The 17,572-nt window shown below is 34.8% G+C and overlaps 3 protein-coding genes across 3 annotated transcripts; 2 read left to right on the top strand and 1 right to left on the bottom strand.

Moving 5' to 3' along the window:
• Positions 1-5,347: 5,347 nt before the first annotated feature.
• Positions 5,348-5,704, top strand: MONOS_7568c1 (uncharacterized protein; the record flags this gene model as incomplete). The annotated part of the gene is made up of 1 exon (XM_067877904.1): positions 5,348-5,704. The coding sequence occupies one exon, from the start codon at positions 5,348-5,350 to the stop codon at positions 5,702-5,704; it is 357 nt and encodes a 118-aa protein (XP_067734133.1).
• Positions 5,705-5,968: 264 nt separating this feature from the next.
• On the top strand, positions 5,969-6,373 carry MONOS_7567c1 (uncharacterized protein; the record flags this gene model as incomplete). The annotated part of the gene is made up of 1 exon (XM_067877902.1): positions 5,969-6,373. The coding sequence occupies one exon, from the start codon at positions 5,969-5,971 to the stop codon at positions 6,371-6,373; it is 405 nt and encodes a 134-aa protein (XP_067734132.1).
• Positions 6,374-10,707: 4,334 nt separating this feature from the next.
• On the bottom strand, positions 10,708-17,185 carry MONOS_17044 (putative Protein tyrosine and serine/threonine kinase; the record flags this gene model as incomplete). The annotated part of the gene is made up of 3 exons (XM_067869925.1): positions 10,708-12,851; positions 12,926-16,813; positions 16,939-17,185. 3 exons carry the CDS (start codon positions 17,183-17,185, stop codon positions 10,708-10,710), a joined length of 6,279 nt encoding a protein of 2,092 aa, XP_067734131.1.
• Between the last annotated feature and the right edge of the window lie 387 nt (positions 17,186-17,572).

Here is a 17,572-nt window from a genome sequence, read left to right as displayed (position 1 = left end):
ACAGTCACTGACGGTCACTGACAAAAAAGAAAATACGACAAGATATTACAGATGCAATCAACAAATCTTTTCCATAGTGCTTTGAAAAGTCTTTAGAAGTTTTAGCAATATTTTATTTTATATTAATTAAATAATAATAATAATAATAATTTCTGTATTTTTGTGACAGACGAGGCTTCAAGTTATTCGTCAGGTCACAGAGGTATAATTTATATTAAAATGATGGTTTATTAAAAGCATTAAAAAAGCAATATCGTTAAATCACACTCAAATATTAATCAATAATATTCAATAACTGAGCTTGAAGGGAGATGTTATGCAATATAATTTTGATATAAATAAAAACTCAATAAATAAATGTGATAATGGAATTATCAAGATTATCGCAAATTAACTAAGTTTTCAAAATTTTAATCAAGATTCTTTTTCTATTAATTTAAAAACATGTATTTTTGCATTTTTCATTTCATACCACAATTACAAAAAAAAAGATCTTTCTTCGAACAAAGTTACGATTTGAAAAATAATGACCCATATGAAATTTTATGTTATTATCTTTCAAAATCATTGATTCTCAATAAGCCAATCGGATAAGATATAAAAGTGCATATAGGATATATCAAACCGTATCCAAGTCTGGATAAAAACAAAGTGATTATTTTTATCTAATACTTGATACCACGTCTTTTGCTTTTCCGATAGAGCAAAAGCTGAGCATGCACTTTAAATCTTGCTTAATGATCAATGAAACATTCGGGACAATAACAGAAATCAAATGTTGATGAACTGCGCAAAAGTCTGTTTCGTCTGCAAATCATTTCAATTGAAGATTGTTTAACATTGATGATATTTTGTGAGTTTTGCTGCTTTGAACATGTTTTTCTTTCATTCAAAACAGTTTCATTTTTTTTTTGTTCATAGAAGATCAATAAAACAGCGCTGTGGAGAATAGCCGACTGCAGATCCGAATGCATGATTATTCTCGCTTTCAAAAAACAAGAAATCTTTCATGTGTGGAATGACAAAAGAAGGCCAAACTTTCTGTTGTGATGAAATATATTCTTCAAAATATCTGTCGTTCACTGATAATTCAAATTGAGAATTCTCTGATGAAGAAATTTATGTTGAAGTTGATTGGTTTTGCCTTTGTGAAATAGGGACTTGTGAAACTGTGTGAGATTCAAAATGCTTTTTTTAAAAAAGAAATGAAATCTTGCAATGATAAAACATTCTCATCGGAAAGGTAATAATTAACCTCGTTGACCAGAACACCGAATTCACCATCACAAAGGTTCTTTCCGTGATGTTCTGAGAAAGAATTCACTTCACGTTTTTTCCCTTTCAGAAAAGAAGATTTGCTTCGCAATTGAAAGTGAAGCACAAAGCGATTCCGGTTAAGAGGACCGGAATTACAGAAAAATTTGAAAGTCGAAGAGTTTTTGTGGAATGATCTTTTCAAAACAAATTGCAAACGCTCCATTATCAATCGAAAATCATTTGATGTGCATTCTGAAAAAGTTGTAAGTTTTATTTAAAATACCGATCATTTTGTTTTTGAATTGAAATCACTGTAAAATGTGATATATGTTTGTAATCATTATATTCTTGCTGAAGCTGGTGAAATCTGATCGGCAATTTCCATTTTTCATTGAACTCAAACAGAAGTATCACTTCATTCTCCTTCAAATCATGAACTGTTTTTTGATAATGTTTTCGTTGCAATTCCGAATATGTTTTGAGCATTTTCAAAATTGAAAAATCTTTCACACCCAATTGCTTCTTTTTGTAGAAGGAACAGATCTAATTTTTCTTTCTAAATGATCAAGTTTTTCACACATTTCTCATTCATGAGTTCTCTTTTTTGCTATATGAAACTGTGTTGAAAATTTGTCGAAATAAGGAGGTGATAACTTAATGTTTGTTTCTTCATGAAATTCTTTTCATAATCTTGATTTCGGCTTGATAATAAGTCTTTTTTCATTTGGTGAAAAAATCCGAGTTGATTTTGATTCCGTTTTAATTGCAAATGATTGTTAAAGTTTGAAGAGGATATTAAATATGCTGCGTCATTGTTTGCTCTTAACATAGCTCCTTCATATGCATTTTGGTTAACAATTTTTTTGGTTTGCTTTTCAGATAGTTGAACATATGAAAGTGCTCCTCCTTTTTGAATTGAATTTCTTCCATTATTTGTGTTATCTTTCATGAAAAAAGATTATGTTGGAATATATACTTCTTTTAATAAATTTTCCCATGCTTGCTTCCAACTTTGAGCACAGACTTTTGAAACGAAAGCATCGTGGCAAATGAACCAGGATTCTTTATCAATGGAAGAATCTCTGACAAATGAAATATAATGCCCATGAGATCGATCAGTTTGCCTGAATAATATTTGTCCAATTAAAGAATAACTTCTTTTTGTTTGGAGATGAGCTGAAGATTTCGAGTTTGGAAATTCAACTGAAGAAGCTGCAAATGTTCTATGATGATTTTTGTCAAAAAAATAATTGCTTTGGTGGAATTTATGGCTTCGTGGACGAACATTCGTGTTCAATTGTGAATAATTGTAGATCGTAACAAATTTCAGTCCATTTTGTCTCTTCATTTTGTTTTCCGCATTTGCCGCATAAATCTGATTTGTTTTTTGAATGCTGTTCTTTCGATAAATATTTCTTCAGTCCTTTATCCACTGAATTTGAATTGATGATTATTTTGTATGTAGTACTTTCAACAATTGAAGAAAATCCACAAAATTTGCATTATGTGTAGTTAGAAGTGGTTATGTTAATATTATCCTTACTAAATGCATTGACTTTTATGAGCCGTTTCATCAGAAAGCCATATGATTCCAAAATATTTTGTTGTTTTCTTTTTCCGATATCACAAAATGATTCCCATTCGTCAATTCGGAATGGCTTCCAATCCTCCACATAATTTGAATTTTTTTGAATTTATCGCAAACATTCACAACATTTTTGAAAGACACGTTTTGAAATTTGGTTCTTTGATCATTGAAGGATTAATAGATAAGATGTCAAAATTTTTTTGAAAAGTTCCTTTTGTTTAATTTTCAAATAAAATAAAAATTTCATAAGTCAATCAAATTTTTGTTTCCACACACGAAACTTCACAAAAATTGAAATAATAACATTGTCAATATTTTATTTTCATAACAGCAAAATTTGGTGAGGAGAAACAAAAATTTGATTGACTTATGAAATTTTTATTTTATTTGAAAATGAAACAAAAGGAACTATTCAAAAAAATTTTGACAGATGGAAGAAAAGCTTTGCATTAACGATGATAAATAACATGTATTTCCAAATTTTATTAATCCCTTTCTCTCTGATCACTTTTTTGTTTGCGGATTGTGAATGCGAAATATTGTTTGACTTTTTGAATCAGATTGGTTTTTGCTGTTGTCCTTTTTATTTGGTTGAGAATTGAGTTCCACACTTTCTTCATTAATATGTGTCAAATCTTCTCGATCAGGATTTTCCATGTGACTTTGATCTGTTCTTTTCTCAATCGATGGCAAATTCATTTGGATTGCTAAATTTCCGAAACAGGATTTCTTGCTCACCCAAATATATGAATGAAATTCATTAACAGGACATGTCTCTGATGTTGCATGTGAGCAAGTGTTTGAATTGTCAGTGGTTTACATTAATGTTGTCAGACATGATTCATTGGCTTCTTGTTTCTGATCCAAAGAATCAATAAAGTGAGTTAGACTATAAGGAGGATTTATTGGTGGATACAATGAGTTTTTTCAGAACGAATTTGAAACGGAATGTTTCTATTATTTTCGTAATCGATATTTGCTTTCTTTATTATTGTATCAGCAATAAATGTGGGAGAATCATTTGCTCTGTTTGTCATGAATATTTTCCTTTGAATCACTTTTGATGATGTTTCTGTTTTTTCTCTCAAAAGATGAATTTTCTCTTTTCGAAATCCAGCAGAGTCGTGTTCAGTTTCGTTATCAGCTGATATTTAACGATTATCAAAATGAGATTGAAAGTCGGATGATCCATTTTGAAAAATTCTCTGATGCATTTTTGATGACTGTTCTCCTATTTTATTTGGTTGTTCAGATCTTTTGTCATGCGATGATAAGCAAATCAAATCATTTCAGGCAGATTCATCCAAAAACTGTTCTTCTTCTGAGTGCTTTGATGGTTTTTGACTGCAAATCATTGATGAAGATATTTCAGTTGAATGATTTATCATCAACGTGTTTCCTTTGTACCAAGTATCTTCTTCAAGTCCTTTTGAATTGAATTATTATCTTCATGAAAGAAACATTGAAAAATTATTCAAACCACGCTTGCACATTGGAAGTGTTGGTTTTTTGGGAGGAATAATTTGATCATTGTTTTTTTGCTTAGTTTTTTTTGCGTAACTGTGCTGTCCTCTTGATATATCGAAGCCAAACGTTTGAAGCTTTTTCAGTGTTTAATCACGAGCAACGGCTTGCAAAATCATTGTCTGTGTGTGTTTATGTGAGGCATTGTAAACAACTGCCAGATCATTCATCAGCATGTTCAGAGACTCTGATTATTCGAAGTTAAACTTTGAAATAAAAAACAATTAAAAATCGGTTATTGTTCACTTGAAATCAATTGACAATAACCATTTTATTGTTGATGAATTGTATTTCCACGTCAGCAGCTGCTTTGTTCTTTGTAAATATAATAATTAAAGCTCATCAACTTTGTCTCCACAAATTCTTTATAATTCATTCCATGCATGGCATGCTCTCGTTGAAAATATTTATTCAGGAGTTGTAAACATTTTTGATGAAATTATCTTACCTGAATTCGTATTACAATTAACAATAAGTTGAAAACCAAATAAAGGATTATTAAAATTTCGCAATGAAAATTTTCATTTCCATTATTTGGATATATGAAATTTCTGCGTTAAAAGATTTTCATATTTTCTCATTCAAATAAGAAAGAAAGAATGAGTTTTCCAATAAGAAATGAGATCAAGCGAAAGTCAAATTAATATCCTTGATCTGAAACAAAATACTGGATGGGCAATTATATCTTCCGAAATTAAGAATTTTAGAACTTGTTTGCTAAGCGAATTTCTTTTAACAGTTTTGTATTATAGAAGTTTATATCCTTGAAAATTATTACCAACACAAATATCAACAAGTGAATAATCCATTTTAAAAAGATTATTCAAATATACAAAATTAGATAATAATTCTATTCAAAAAAGAATACTCATCAACATTTTTTAATTTTCATTTTCAAAATAAGTTATATAAATTTATCAGTATTTTCATTTGGCTGTTGAATACAGAGAAAAGAAGGAACAAACAGCACTTTTGAAGATGATCGAGAAGGCAAAAGAAGAAGGCAAAAGAGAAGAAGAAGAGAAAAGACGAGCAGAGGCCGAAGAGAAAGCAGCAGAAAAGAATGAAGAGAAAGGTGCAAGTGACACTGGAAGTGTGAAGAGCTATGCAAGCACAGGATCAGCCGACAGCTCAAATGCCTCGACCAACTCGTCGCAAGCAGCTGCATCTGTATTGAAATCCCCAAAGACATCTCTTATTTCTTCTTCTTCTTCTTCTTCCTCTCCTGCTGCAAATTTATCCACTTCTTCTTCCAACTCATTCTCAACTTCCTCTTCCTTCTTCCTTGGTGGTACACTACGTGGTGAGTCTTTCTTTACTCGGAAGCTTCTCTAAACAGGTCCTCTTCTCTCTGTTAGAGGCAGTTCTGGTGCACAGACACTGAATACGAGATATCTGTAGTCTCTACAGGCGAAGCTTAAGCAGAATACGAAGGCAGCAATGGACAAAGAGCGAATGAAGGCATCAAGAGGGGTAGGAGGAATGAGAGAAGGAGAGAGAGGAGGAGAGGAAGAAGAGAGAGGAGAGAGATAGAGAGAGGGCGATGTGGGTGCATCAGGAGAAAGAGAGGGAAGCGGAGAAAAAGGTATTGCGGAACTTATGAGGAGGAAATGGGGTGTGTTTGGAGTGAGTGGAGTGTATGAGGAAGAAGCAGATATTGAGTACAATGCGAAGGAAAGAGTGCTTTTGTTGAGGAAGAAAAGAATTGTGGCTGATGGGAAAGGCGAGGCAGCAGTTGTGAGAAGTGTGTTTGCGGTAAACGTGAAGTTTTTGTATGGAAAAATGCTGGACGAAGAGGAAAACACGCGAAAGGAGGAGATTCTGAGAACTGTGGAGGAAGTGGAGAGAGGGAAGACAGAGAAGGAGAAAGAGAGAAAGGAGCAGAAAGCGTCGCTGGCAATGCTTTCGGAAAAAGAAATTGGAAGAACGATGAAGGCGATGATGATTATCCGCTGCCTCCGAACTTTGGTAGGGCGACAACTGTGCTCAGCAGAGATGCTCTGAAGGCGTCTTCTGCTCGTTCGACGGCTGTGGCTGAGCCGAAGAGAACGAGAGTGCACTCACAACTGCAGACATCGCTGGAGAAGGCGCAGGAGATGGAGCAGAAGGAGAAGGAGAAGGCAGCAATCGAAAGGGAAAAAAGGAAGGAGCTATCGATGGACGACGAAAATGTGCTGCACTCGCTCAAAGGAAGAGACATTGGAGATGGAAGAATGCTGGCTGGACAGTCTAAACAAAATGGGAATGATAACTCTGCTGATCAGCCCACACCATTTCCAAGCACTTCTTTGACTCCCTCTTCTTCCTTCTTCCTTCTTCCTTCTTCTTCCTTTTTTCTTTGTTCTTCTTCCTTTCGAAGTCTTTCTTTCAATCTTTCAATCTTCCTTTCTATCTATCTATCTATCTTTCTATCTATCTATCTATTTATTTATCTTTCTTTTCTTTCTTTTTCTTCTTTTTCATTCTTATTCTTTTTTTTATTATTTCCTTTTTCTTTTTCTTTTTCTCTCCTCTCTTTCTTCTTCTTCTTCTTCTTCTTCTCACCTCTTCTTCATCTCCTTCTCCATCTTCTTCTCCTTCTCTCCTCGCCTTCTTCTTCTTCTCTCCACTTCTTCTTCTTTATGCTTCAACCTTCTTTTCCTTCTCTCTTTTTTCTCTCTCTTTTCTTATTCTTCTTTCTCTCTCTTTTCTCCTTTCTTTTTCTTCTCTCTTTATCTTTTCTCCTTTCTTTTTCTTCTCTCTTTATCTTTTTTCCTTTCAACTTCTTTCCTATAATCTTCTTTTTATGCAGCTATTCTATTTCCATATGTTTGTGAATTCAACTATTAAACCTCAAGCATCTTTCATTTAATACTTTCTTCTCTCATCTTTTCCTTGATCTTGTTTTTTTCTTTCTTCATATTTTTTTTCTTTAAACTCCAGTTATAAAAAAGATATCCCCTTAAAATTGTTTCAAATATTCAGATATTTTTTTGTTTCCGAAATTTCAATCGTTCATTGACTATGTCATTGAATGTCACAGGAATAAAACAAATTTTATAAATTTTCAATAAAAAACAAAAATTAAATCATTACAAAGATCAAAGCTATTTGTTACAAACACAATGATTGAAATATATATTATATGTTAAATGCTGAATGAAATAAAAGACAAATGAAAAGAAGGAAAATAATACGATCCAAAAAAAGTTTATATCATCAAAAATCAAAAACAAAACCATATCCAACATGCAACACCTGCGGAAACTTCTAATTCTTCTTCCGATCTTCTATGTTTGTTGTCGTTGCCAATTGCTTATCTCGAGTAATCTTAAAAAAAAATTGAAAAGAATGAAAAGCTTCCATTCATGTGTGTTCATGAACAATTAAACATTTTCCGAAAATGAAACTTATTAAAGATTGAAATTTAATATTCTTCGAACATCAAAAAGTTTGCACAACCGAATAATACTCAGCAAAAAGAAAATGCTTTATATACGAACAATTATGGTTATTTTCGAAAATTGAATCAATCCAAATTTGCGTATTAAAAATATTACAGAAAATGATGATTTATCACATTAATTAATTTCCAATGCATTTAAAAAGTTGTTCCACAAAAATTCAAAAAAAAGATCAAACATTGAACGAGATTATCATCTCAAAAATAATTACCCAAATGAGCTATAAATAACTCACTTTTTTTCACACAATATTTTGACATTTGTGACTTTTCTAAATCATGAACCAAAATTCACATCAGTTTTAAATTGATAACGATAAAAGAATTAATAAAGAAAATTGATAAATGAAAAGAAACAATTATTCAAATAATGAAAATTTGGTTGAAACTGAAACAATAAAAGAAATAGAAAAAATGATTTTTCAGAACAAAAATATTTTTTGAAACTGAGAATAAGAAAAAAAGAAAAGAAAACATTTTTTCCAACGTGATGATGTTCCAGTTCTCGATGATTTTTATCTGAAATCCAATGATAACAACAGCTCATCTTCTTTTTCTTCGGATTCAGATCAATTTGAAGCTGGAAAACTTTGGCTTCACAACAGAACTGACTGATAATTGAATTTCTTGAAAGAAAAAATTGAACTTTTTGACAGTTTTTATTTGTTCATAACTTTTTTCTGTTTGGACAAAACAGTTGAATGATCAAAGTTTTATTTGTTTATTGTTTGGGGAAAAACATTGAAAAGCAGATTTTTAAAGATTAATACGAACAAAAAATCAAATTCAAAAAAAAAGGACACTTGAAACCCTTATCTTCAAAGATAAGCACAAATACGATTTGAGTGGTTTTGTTGCCTCAATTCTGAAATTTGAGCAAAATGTAATTGGTGGAAAAAATTCATTCAGAAAACGAACAAATGTGGAATCAGTGATATTTAGTATGTTGCGAGTTTGAATGGTTGTTGATGATGAAAAATATTCAAATGGACAAGAATTTGATTGTCAGGAAATACAAAAATATTCCAATCAAGCTAATTTTCCCATTAAATAAGTTGAATATAATATATAATCTAATAATTCAAGTGACAATAACTTTTTGAAAAAGATCATTCACAAATAAGTTGGAAAAACCACACTTTTCAAATAAAAAAATCACAAGAACCATAAATGATAAGGGTAATTGTTTTTGGAATTAAATATTTTTGTTGGTCTATGTCCTGATGCTAAGTTTTTTTGATAAAGATAAGAAAAACATTGTCCTTGTGAAAAAAGGGCAAAGATTGTGTTTGAGGAAGAAATTACTGAGATGAAAGATAGATAGATAAGTGTAAAAATGTTTTTTTCAGAGACATTGAATTTATCACAAATATATATTTTGTTAATACATGGAGCAGTATTTTTGAAAGAATAATAATAATTTCAAAAAGAATCACCCATTTATATCAATAAAAGTCGAATAAAATCGTTTTTCAAAAAATGAATAATTGGGGCAAAACATTACACTTCAGGCATTTTCATTGAAAAATTATGCACAGTGGACGAACTTTTTGTGATCCAAAAAACACATTTAAAATGGATTATTTTTTTGAAATACTTGTGAGATCACAAAAAATTTTTGAAATTATATAAATGATGTTTTCTTTCGGAAATGAAAATACAATTTATTTTGTAATCTGATAAAGTTATTGAAAGTTATGAGTGTAGCAAATATTTTTTGCATTGTGCGAAAAATGCTTGATAGTTCGTATTTTCCCCCAATTGGTCAAAAAAACAAATGTTTTTTGTAATTTTTCTTTTCTTTTTTTCTCAATACTTGAAATTCTACAATTCAAAATTTGAGAATAGCAATATTAAACTTTTGAAAACGAACACATGCCAAATGAAAAACATTAAAAATTCATAATTTAAATATTGTTTGACAATTTCACAACAGTCCAGATGAATCAAATTCACTTGTTTTTCGTTTGATTTTTGGATCAGTCAAGAGGAAAAAAAATGTTTGAAGTTCAAAATGATGAAGATTTTTCTTTGCCAATTTCCCAACTCAAACAGATTTTCGATTGGCACTCGAGCATTGATCGGGATTTCAAAAGAAAAAGAAAAAGTTTTATTTGAACATCGCGCGTGCTAATATTTGAATGAGCGTTCAAAATAAAATAACTTATTTGCGAAAATTTGAAATAATTATTGCTTCAAAACAAAAATGACAACTTAAAAATTACAATCAATCTGCAACAATCGCTTCAACACAAGCATTTTGAAAACTCAAATTGAAGCAATTCTGGGAAATGCAACTTATGAACAATTAATTTTGCAAATTGAAATTAGTGACGATAGTTTTCGTATGAATTCACAAATAATAACTGAATATTTTACAAAAATGGTGGATAATTTCAAAAAAATAAAAATGGTTAAAAATGTTCTGGAAAAAAAAATATTTCAATTATTAACAGAAACGAATCTGGTTCACGCAATTTTCAAAAAACAGAAAATTATTCGAAAACATATCACAAAAATTAAAATCACATGAATACACAGTTTTGGAGTTACAAAGAAGAAAAAAAGTTAGAAAATGAAAAATATCTTATTTAATTATTCTTTGATTCCGTTTTCTCTCATTGTTACTGATTTTTTGCTTGAACGTCATATCGTCAGGCCATGAAGCCATATCAGCAAAGAAAAACATATCATGCAATTATTCGATGCCTCTTCTTCAAAACATCAAAAGCACTGACTTCGTCCAACTTTCTCTCCAAAAATATCAATTCTCCTTATCAACTTTCACTGTTCTTTCTCTTCTTATTATTTTCTCCATTTTGGTGAAATCTTTTTGCCTTCAGAATCTTCCTCATTTTCAAATGCTTGCTTGACTATTTTCCTTATTCAGTGCCTTTCAGTTCCACAAAAGCAATATTTTTATCCTTTCATATTTTCTCTCCCATTCTCTTATATTTTGACGCTCGCATCCTGTCTTTGCTCCTCGTCTTTTCTTTTTTGAGGAAACATCATCTGCAAGTGAAATAAGTTCGCTTCCATCTTCTGTTGAACCATACCCATCATTCTCGCTTGAGCTTTCCTCTATCCTGATTGCATCAGTCATCGTAACCATCGTAGCACCTGCTGGAAACTTCTCGAAAAACTCACGCTTCAGATGAGCCAGCATTGGTCTGCTTTCTTCATCTTTCAGCATGCATTTCTTCACAATCTCCTTCAAAGAACTTTCTGTGATCGGGGTCATGTCTGGCCTCTCCCCATTCGCAATCTTCTGCCCTGCCACCTCTGCTGGATACTCTCCAAACGGGATCTGCAGTGTCAAGCACTCCCACAGCATCATCCCAATCGAAAAGGCAACTGACTTCTTTGTCGCTCCCATTTTCTTGTTCATCAGCAGTTCTGGTGCCTTCCACCTCAAACACTCTTTTTTGAAGCTATCCTCATCCTCAAATGCCGATGAGGGAAGAGAATCATTATCATCATCATCAGTTGCAGACGTTGCAACTGTTGACGAAGAGATCGATGAGGAATCTGAGTCATCATCAGACAAGAAGTCTGAGTGCATCACAATGCAGATGACCATATGCTCAGAGAACAGAACAATGTGCGGGCTGAGATTGGAAAGTGAAGAAAGAGGATTTTCCATTTCATCAAATGAATGCAGTGCGAGATTGGCCACCCAGAACAGGATTTGAGCAGCTGTTTGTTCTCTTTCTTTCAGTGAGCCAATTGCCATCTCCTTCTTGGCATTCCTTCCGTGCAACAGCATGAACAGCGAATCCCTCAGATCCACTATCAGCTTCTCGTGTGGCGATGAGCAGGCCATCGCATCCACCAGATTCGACATCGACGAGGTGGTTGGACACATGCTCTCTGGCCGGATAAAAGTTGAATCTGAGTCTGTTGTTGAGGTGGATGAAATGGAAGGCGATGGCGTTCGTTTTCTCGTTTCGTCCTCGATCTCTTTCTCATCGATTTTCTCCAACATCCATTCTGGAATTTTGTCTGAGTCCTTCCCCAGAATATATTCTGTTGATCCACTCTCACTCAATAAATGCTCTGATGACTCAGAATGTCCCAAGCTTTTCTCATACACCCTCTTTTTGATCCTCTCTTCGTTTTTCTTCTCTGCCTCCCTCTCTGCTCTCCTCCATTGCGCTTCTGGAGACATTTCCATCGTCACCATCTCAAACACCTTCGGATCCTTCTTGATGTTATCATTCACAATCTCTTCCAATTCTTCTGTTCTTCTCTCCGACTTTCTCCATCGAACAATAAAGGCAACTGCAATGATAAGAACAATCAACAATATCACAACCAATACAACAATCACAATCAACGCCCATGATGATTTTTCTTCTTTTCCACTTTCAACAATTTTTTCATTCCCTTTTGGTGGAGTAATGCTCGCATTCTTCAAAACGAATGACTGTGTTGATGATGGAGATTCCGAATTCCCAAATAAAACAGAAACACTTACTTCAATTTCATTCCCACAACTGCTGATAATATCTTTCGCAACGCTTCCTTCAACTTCTCTTTCTGACAAAATCCCATTTGAATCAAAAGAGTGTTTTTCAATCTCTTTCTCTTCTCCCTTCTTCTTCACAACCGAGAACGACAGATTACAAGGAACAAGAAGCATCCCTTTGAATGTCAGCTTCATTCTATCTGTCTCTTCTTTTGCTTCCACACTCTCAAGAACAGGAATAAAGAATGGAGATGCTCTTTCAGAAACAATCCCTTCAAAACTGCACCCTTTATTCAACATCCACAATGATGAGTTATCTTTCAGTCCATCTCCTCCTTTCAAACTCATCACATTCAATGTTCCAGAATCTGAACAGATGATATTTCTTTTTAATGATGGATATCCTTCAATAGATGGATTATTGTTCTCAAATCTTCCATCATTAACATTCATTTCCCCTCCACTTATTGTTATTCCGCCTTCTGGTGAATTCGAGATTGTTGTGTCTTTCATCACCACAGAACTCTTCACAACATCCACAAGAGAACCTTCCCATCTGCACATCTCTTCCGCTTCATTCAATATTGTTCATTTCTTTCTTTTGAATTTCCATCAAAAATGCAACCGTCCATTTTCACATCCAAACTATTCTCCAATTTCATCAATTTCCCCTTTGTGGTCTTTGAATTGACTCCACCTATCGTGCAATTCGTTAATTGCATTGTCTTTTTCATTGACAAGCAAGATATCAATGATTCTTCATTTCCTTCAACTGAGATATTTTCTGTGTTGAAATTCTTTATTGTCAATTGTCCACATTCATTAATATCTATCAGAGATGTTTTAATTGTTGAATTGCAAATCGTTAATGAATCAATTACTGATGGAAGATAAGATGAAAGATATAATGCAGATTTTTGAAGAATGAGATGTGATATCTTGCATTCCATGAGCTGCAATTCTCCTTTATCCATATTAATGATGTGGAATGGAATGTTTGCAAATTCAACATTACCTTCTTCATTAGATTGTTTTGAGGTAAATGAGCAATTCATGATTTCAAGAATTCCTTCTTCTGGCGATATCAATGATCCATGTTGAGAAATGAAATTCGAATAGAACACAAAATTCATTCTCGACAACGAAACTATTCCTGTTGTTGTGATCAAAGCATCTCTTGCTTTTTCAATACCAGTTTTCACTTCAACCTCACATAAGCCTCTGCTCTTCGAGCTCAAACTCATCTCCTCCAGATTTATCTCTTCACCAATCACACTCTCCTCAACAATGAACATCAGACTCATGAAATCTGAAGTCAGATGCATCAGCCCATAATCAATCGAATCACATGGAAAAGTGTTGGTTCCACATTGCCTCTCATCCGATCCATTCACACTGCTCACAATAATGGTGTCACTCTGATAGATAGTCACAAAATCAATCAGATCTGTATCTTCTTTGTTTTCACATTCATCAATTCCATATATCGCATTCATTCGTGAATAATGGCCTTCTCGAAGATCAAACTGAAATTGCCTTTCATTGATCTGAGATGTGATGTTGAAGCATTCAATGAAAATATCATTCCCCACACTTGCTGTGTTCGCACTGAATTTCATCCCCACAAACGAAAAATTCAAATCTCCTCTTTCCTTTGTTGCCAGATACACCCCTCCCCCTTTCCCATTGGTGCAGCTGCATTGGCTGATTGTTGAGTCAATCATCTTCATTGATCCTGATGCACCCAATGTGAAGAATATTGCCCCTCCTTTTTCACTTGTTTCTGCTTTGTCTTCTGTGATGTTGCTCTCATTCACAACAAAACAAATCTTTTTCTCACTTTTTGATTGCAGAACGCTTGCTCCATTGTCACTTCTCTTCACTCCTGAAAATGATGAATTGTTAATTTGGAGATTTATTTCCTCGACTCCTTCATTTATCTTTGTTGTTGATTCAGTTCCTTTGATCAGAAGAAGACATCCTCTGCTTTCATTCAACGAATCCACTCGAACATTCACAAAATGGCAAGTTGTTCCAGAATCATGAATGGCAAAAATGCTGTTTCCAACATTGCATGATTCCAAAGACAAATCATTCACTTCCACACTTCCTCCAATCACATCCACAAATACACAATCAAATCCATTGTTCACTCCTGCCTCTGAATGGAATGAACATCCACTTATCACCAAATTGCCAGCTCTGTTTGAAATAATTGTTTTGGCTGAGTTGTCAAATCCCGATGTCAGTTGAAGTTGGATATTTGTCAATTCTAGATGAATATTATTCACCATAAAATATTCTAGTTGATTTCCAATTGCCTTTTCAATATTCAAAGTTACTTTCGTATTCTCTTCTCCCATCTTCACACTTTTTTTGATCTGATAATTGGATATGTTGAATGAATCTTGAATAACAGTCGATCCTGATATTTGAATTGTTTTATTTCCTTCCTCTTTTTTCATGTTTTCCATCCCTTTCCATAGCGTGAAGCATGGCTCTTCTTCACTTCCACAACGTGCAACATCAAATCCTTCTGATGAGATAAATATCTCAAATGAGCTATATGGAACAAGGAACATGAACAAATCCTTTTCTTGACGAAAATCATCACTTCCAACAAACAAATTGTTATCGTTTGTCATTTCAGAGTAATCGAATTTGAACGACTCATTTGTCACAGAACCATTCAAATCCTTTCCTATAATGAACACATTCTTTCCAATGGCTGCCTTATTGTTCACAAAAGTAATTCCTGCATCAAAAACAAATGGTGTTTTATCCAAACAATCTTCGCAGTCCAAATGCAGGAATCCTCCTTTTCCATTGTTCGTTGAAAGTGAACAAGATGACGCATTTGTTGATTTGATCACCAATTTTTCATTTCCTTGCAATGCCACTTTTGCAACACCTCCTTCTTCACTGATTGCGTTTTCAATATTCGAAAAATTGCTGTTTTCAAACAAAACAGAAGAAGATATCATCAATGGAGATCCACCAAATGAGGTGTTATCTAGACCGCATCCTTCCATCGTGCAATTCAACAGTTTCACTTTGTGTTCTCCTTCGCTCTCTCCTTTATTCATATTTCCTGATGAAGGAGAAAATGAAAACAGCGCGACAGATGATTTCACATCTGAAATCGCGACAGAGTCCAGCTCAACCATCTTTCCTGTTGATTTGATCAATGAAAATCCAATTGCGTTTTGTTTCCCTCCAATCACACTCATCTCACAGTTCTTCATGTGCAACTCCCCATTTTGAGTGCTTGATTCGACAACTGATGTGATTGTTCTGTTATAACTTGATGGAACAACAATCCCAACGAACTGAATTTCTGTGATCGATGATGATTTCATAACGCATTGTTCAGAGCCGCTTACTTCCCTTTTGCATTCGATACCAACAATTGTCTCGGATTTGGACTTCACACTCATCCCACTCACATCCACATATCCAGTAACAGATGAATTTGCAGATAAAATAATCTCCTGTTTAATATTCAGCGTTCTCTTCAAACGCTCCATCCCATAATTCACATTCAAACATGGTGCATTTTCCAGCCCACAATACACCTTTTCCACTCCAGATGCTCCATCAACATATATCGTATCAGCAAAGAAACCGTCGAAAAATATAAATAAATCCACATCCCAGTTGCCAAATGCTTCTGTTCTGTCATGCCCAACAATCGAGTTGTCTTTTTCAGTGATGCTTTTCATGAAGGTGAACATGGGCTCTTTCACAGAAGCGACAAGGGATTCACACACAAAATACATATCTCTTCCGACACTGGCCTTGTTGGCTGAAAACACAACATTCATCATGGAAAAGGAGGTGGATGACACTTGTGAGCCATGATTGTACTCGATCATGAGAGCACCGCCTCTTCCTCCAGAACTTGTATCCTCGCTCACGCAGCAGCTGGAGAAGGAGGTGTCACTCACTGAAAATATGTTGGCAGAGACGGATGAGGCGAATGAGATGCACCCGCCATTGGTGGCAGTCTGATGGTTCAGCTGTGCTGAGTTGATGTTGGTGATGGTGCAGTTGGCGAGGGAGATGGAGAGGGCAGGGGAGGTGGCAGAGGAGAGGACACAGCTGGTGGGAGTGGCTGTGGAGGTGATGTCGGTGATGCTGGAGGAGTTGAGAGTGAGGGAGCCTGTGAGGGAGGTGAGGTGGAAGATGCTTTGGCTGTTGAGGGAGAGTTGAGTGATTGCTGTGTGGTTGAGGGCGAGGGAGCCAGCAGTGATGAAGAAGAGGGGTGTGGTGATTGATGATGAAGATGGGGTTGTTCCTGTGATGGTGGTTGTGTTCAGGTTGAGGGAAGGGGAGTTTTGGGAGAGGTGGAAGAGGATGGGGGTGATGGGATTTGTGGAGTTATGGGCGATGGCGAGGGCAGAAACTGTGAGGGAGCCCTGTGTTTGTGCGAAGAGGGCAGAAGTGGCAGATGGTTCAGGGGATGATGATAAAGTGGAAGAAGAAGAAGAAGAAGATGGCTGAGGAATACCACTGGAAGCAATTATTGTAGAATCTGTGCCATTCCCAGTGACTTTTGTATTCGGGGCACGGAATATGAGAGTCTTTAAGGGAGTGAAAGTGGAGACGAGAAGAGAGAGGGAAGCATCACTGAAGGGAGCAATGCATCTGAGAGCATACTCGACCGTGGCACATGGGTTTTGCTGTGTTTTGCCACAGGCGTCAACATCACTTCCACCATTTGCAACGATTTTGTTCTGGTTGATGAGAGGAAGCCAGCCATTATATACATCGCTATCAGCTGTTTCACAATTCCAGACTCTTTTTGACGGGGTTGTTGAACCACAATTCTCAAATGGAGATTGAGTGATATCACTTCCGTAAAAGAACACATCATTTCCTCTTCCATTTGCAGCTGCGTTGCCATCAAAGAAACAGAAAGCTATAAATTTTAAACTATTCATCCAAGAATACGTTGAAAAAAGATAAATGGCAGCACCTCCACATGTCGAAGAAGCGGTCAATTTATTATTGATGAACTGACAATCATTGATTGAAAACTGACTTGGTATATTTTGTGGAGGCCAATGAAATGTGAGAGAACCAGCAGAATCTCCACCAGAATTTGAAATGCACTTACAGTTTGCAAATAGGAATTGAAAATTTGCTGGAGTTCCTTCAAGTGCAAAATACCAACCTGTTCCACACCAATCTGTTATTGAACAACTTTCGACTCTGTTTTCTGAGAATGACCAATCAGAATTAGATTGTGGATAAGCCAAGCAAGTTGCTCCTCCATGGGCAGCTGAGCAGC

This window comes from Monocercomonoides exilis, assembly GCF_001643675.1.
Source record: "Monocercomonoides exilis strain PA203 chromosome Unknown scaffold5-2102611, whole genome shotgun sequence".
Classification (NCBI taxonomy): domain Eukaryota; phylum Preaxostyla; order Oxymonadida; family Polymastigidae; genus Monocercomonoides; species Monocercomonoides exilis.
This window is presented reverse-complemented; position numbering and strand designations above follow the sequence as displayed.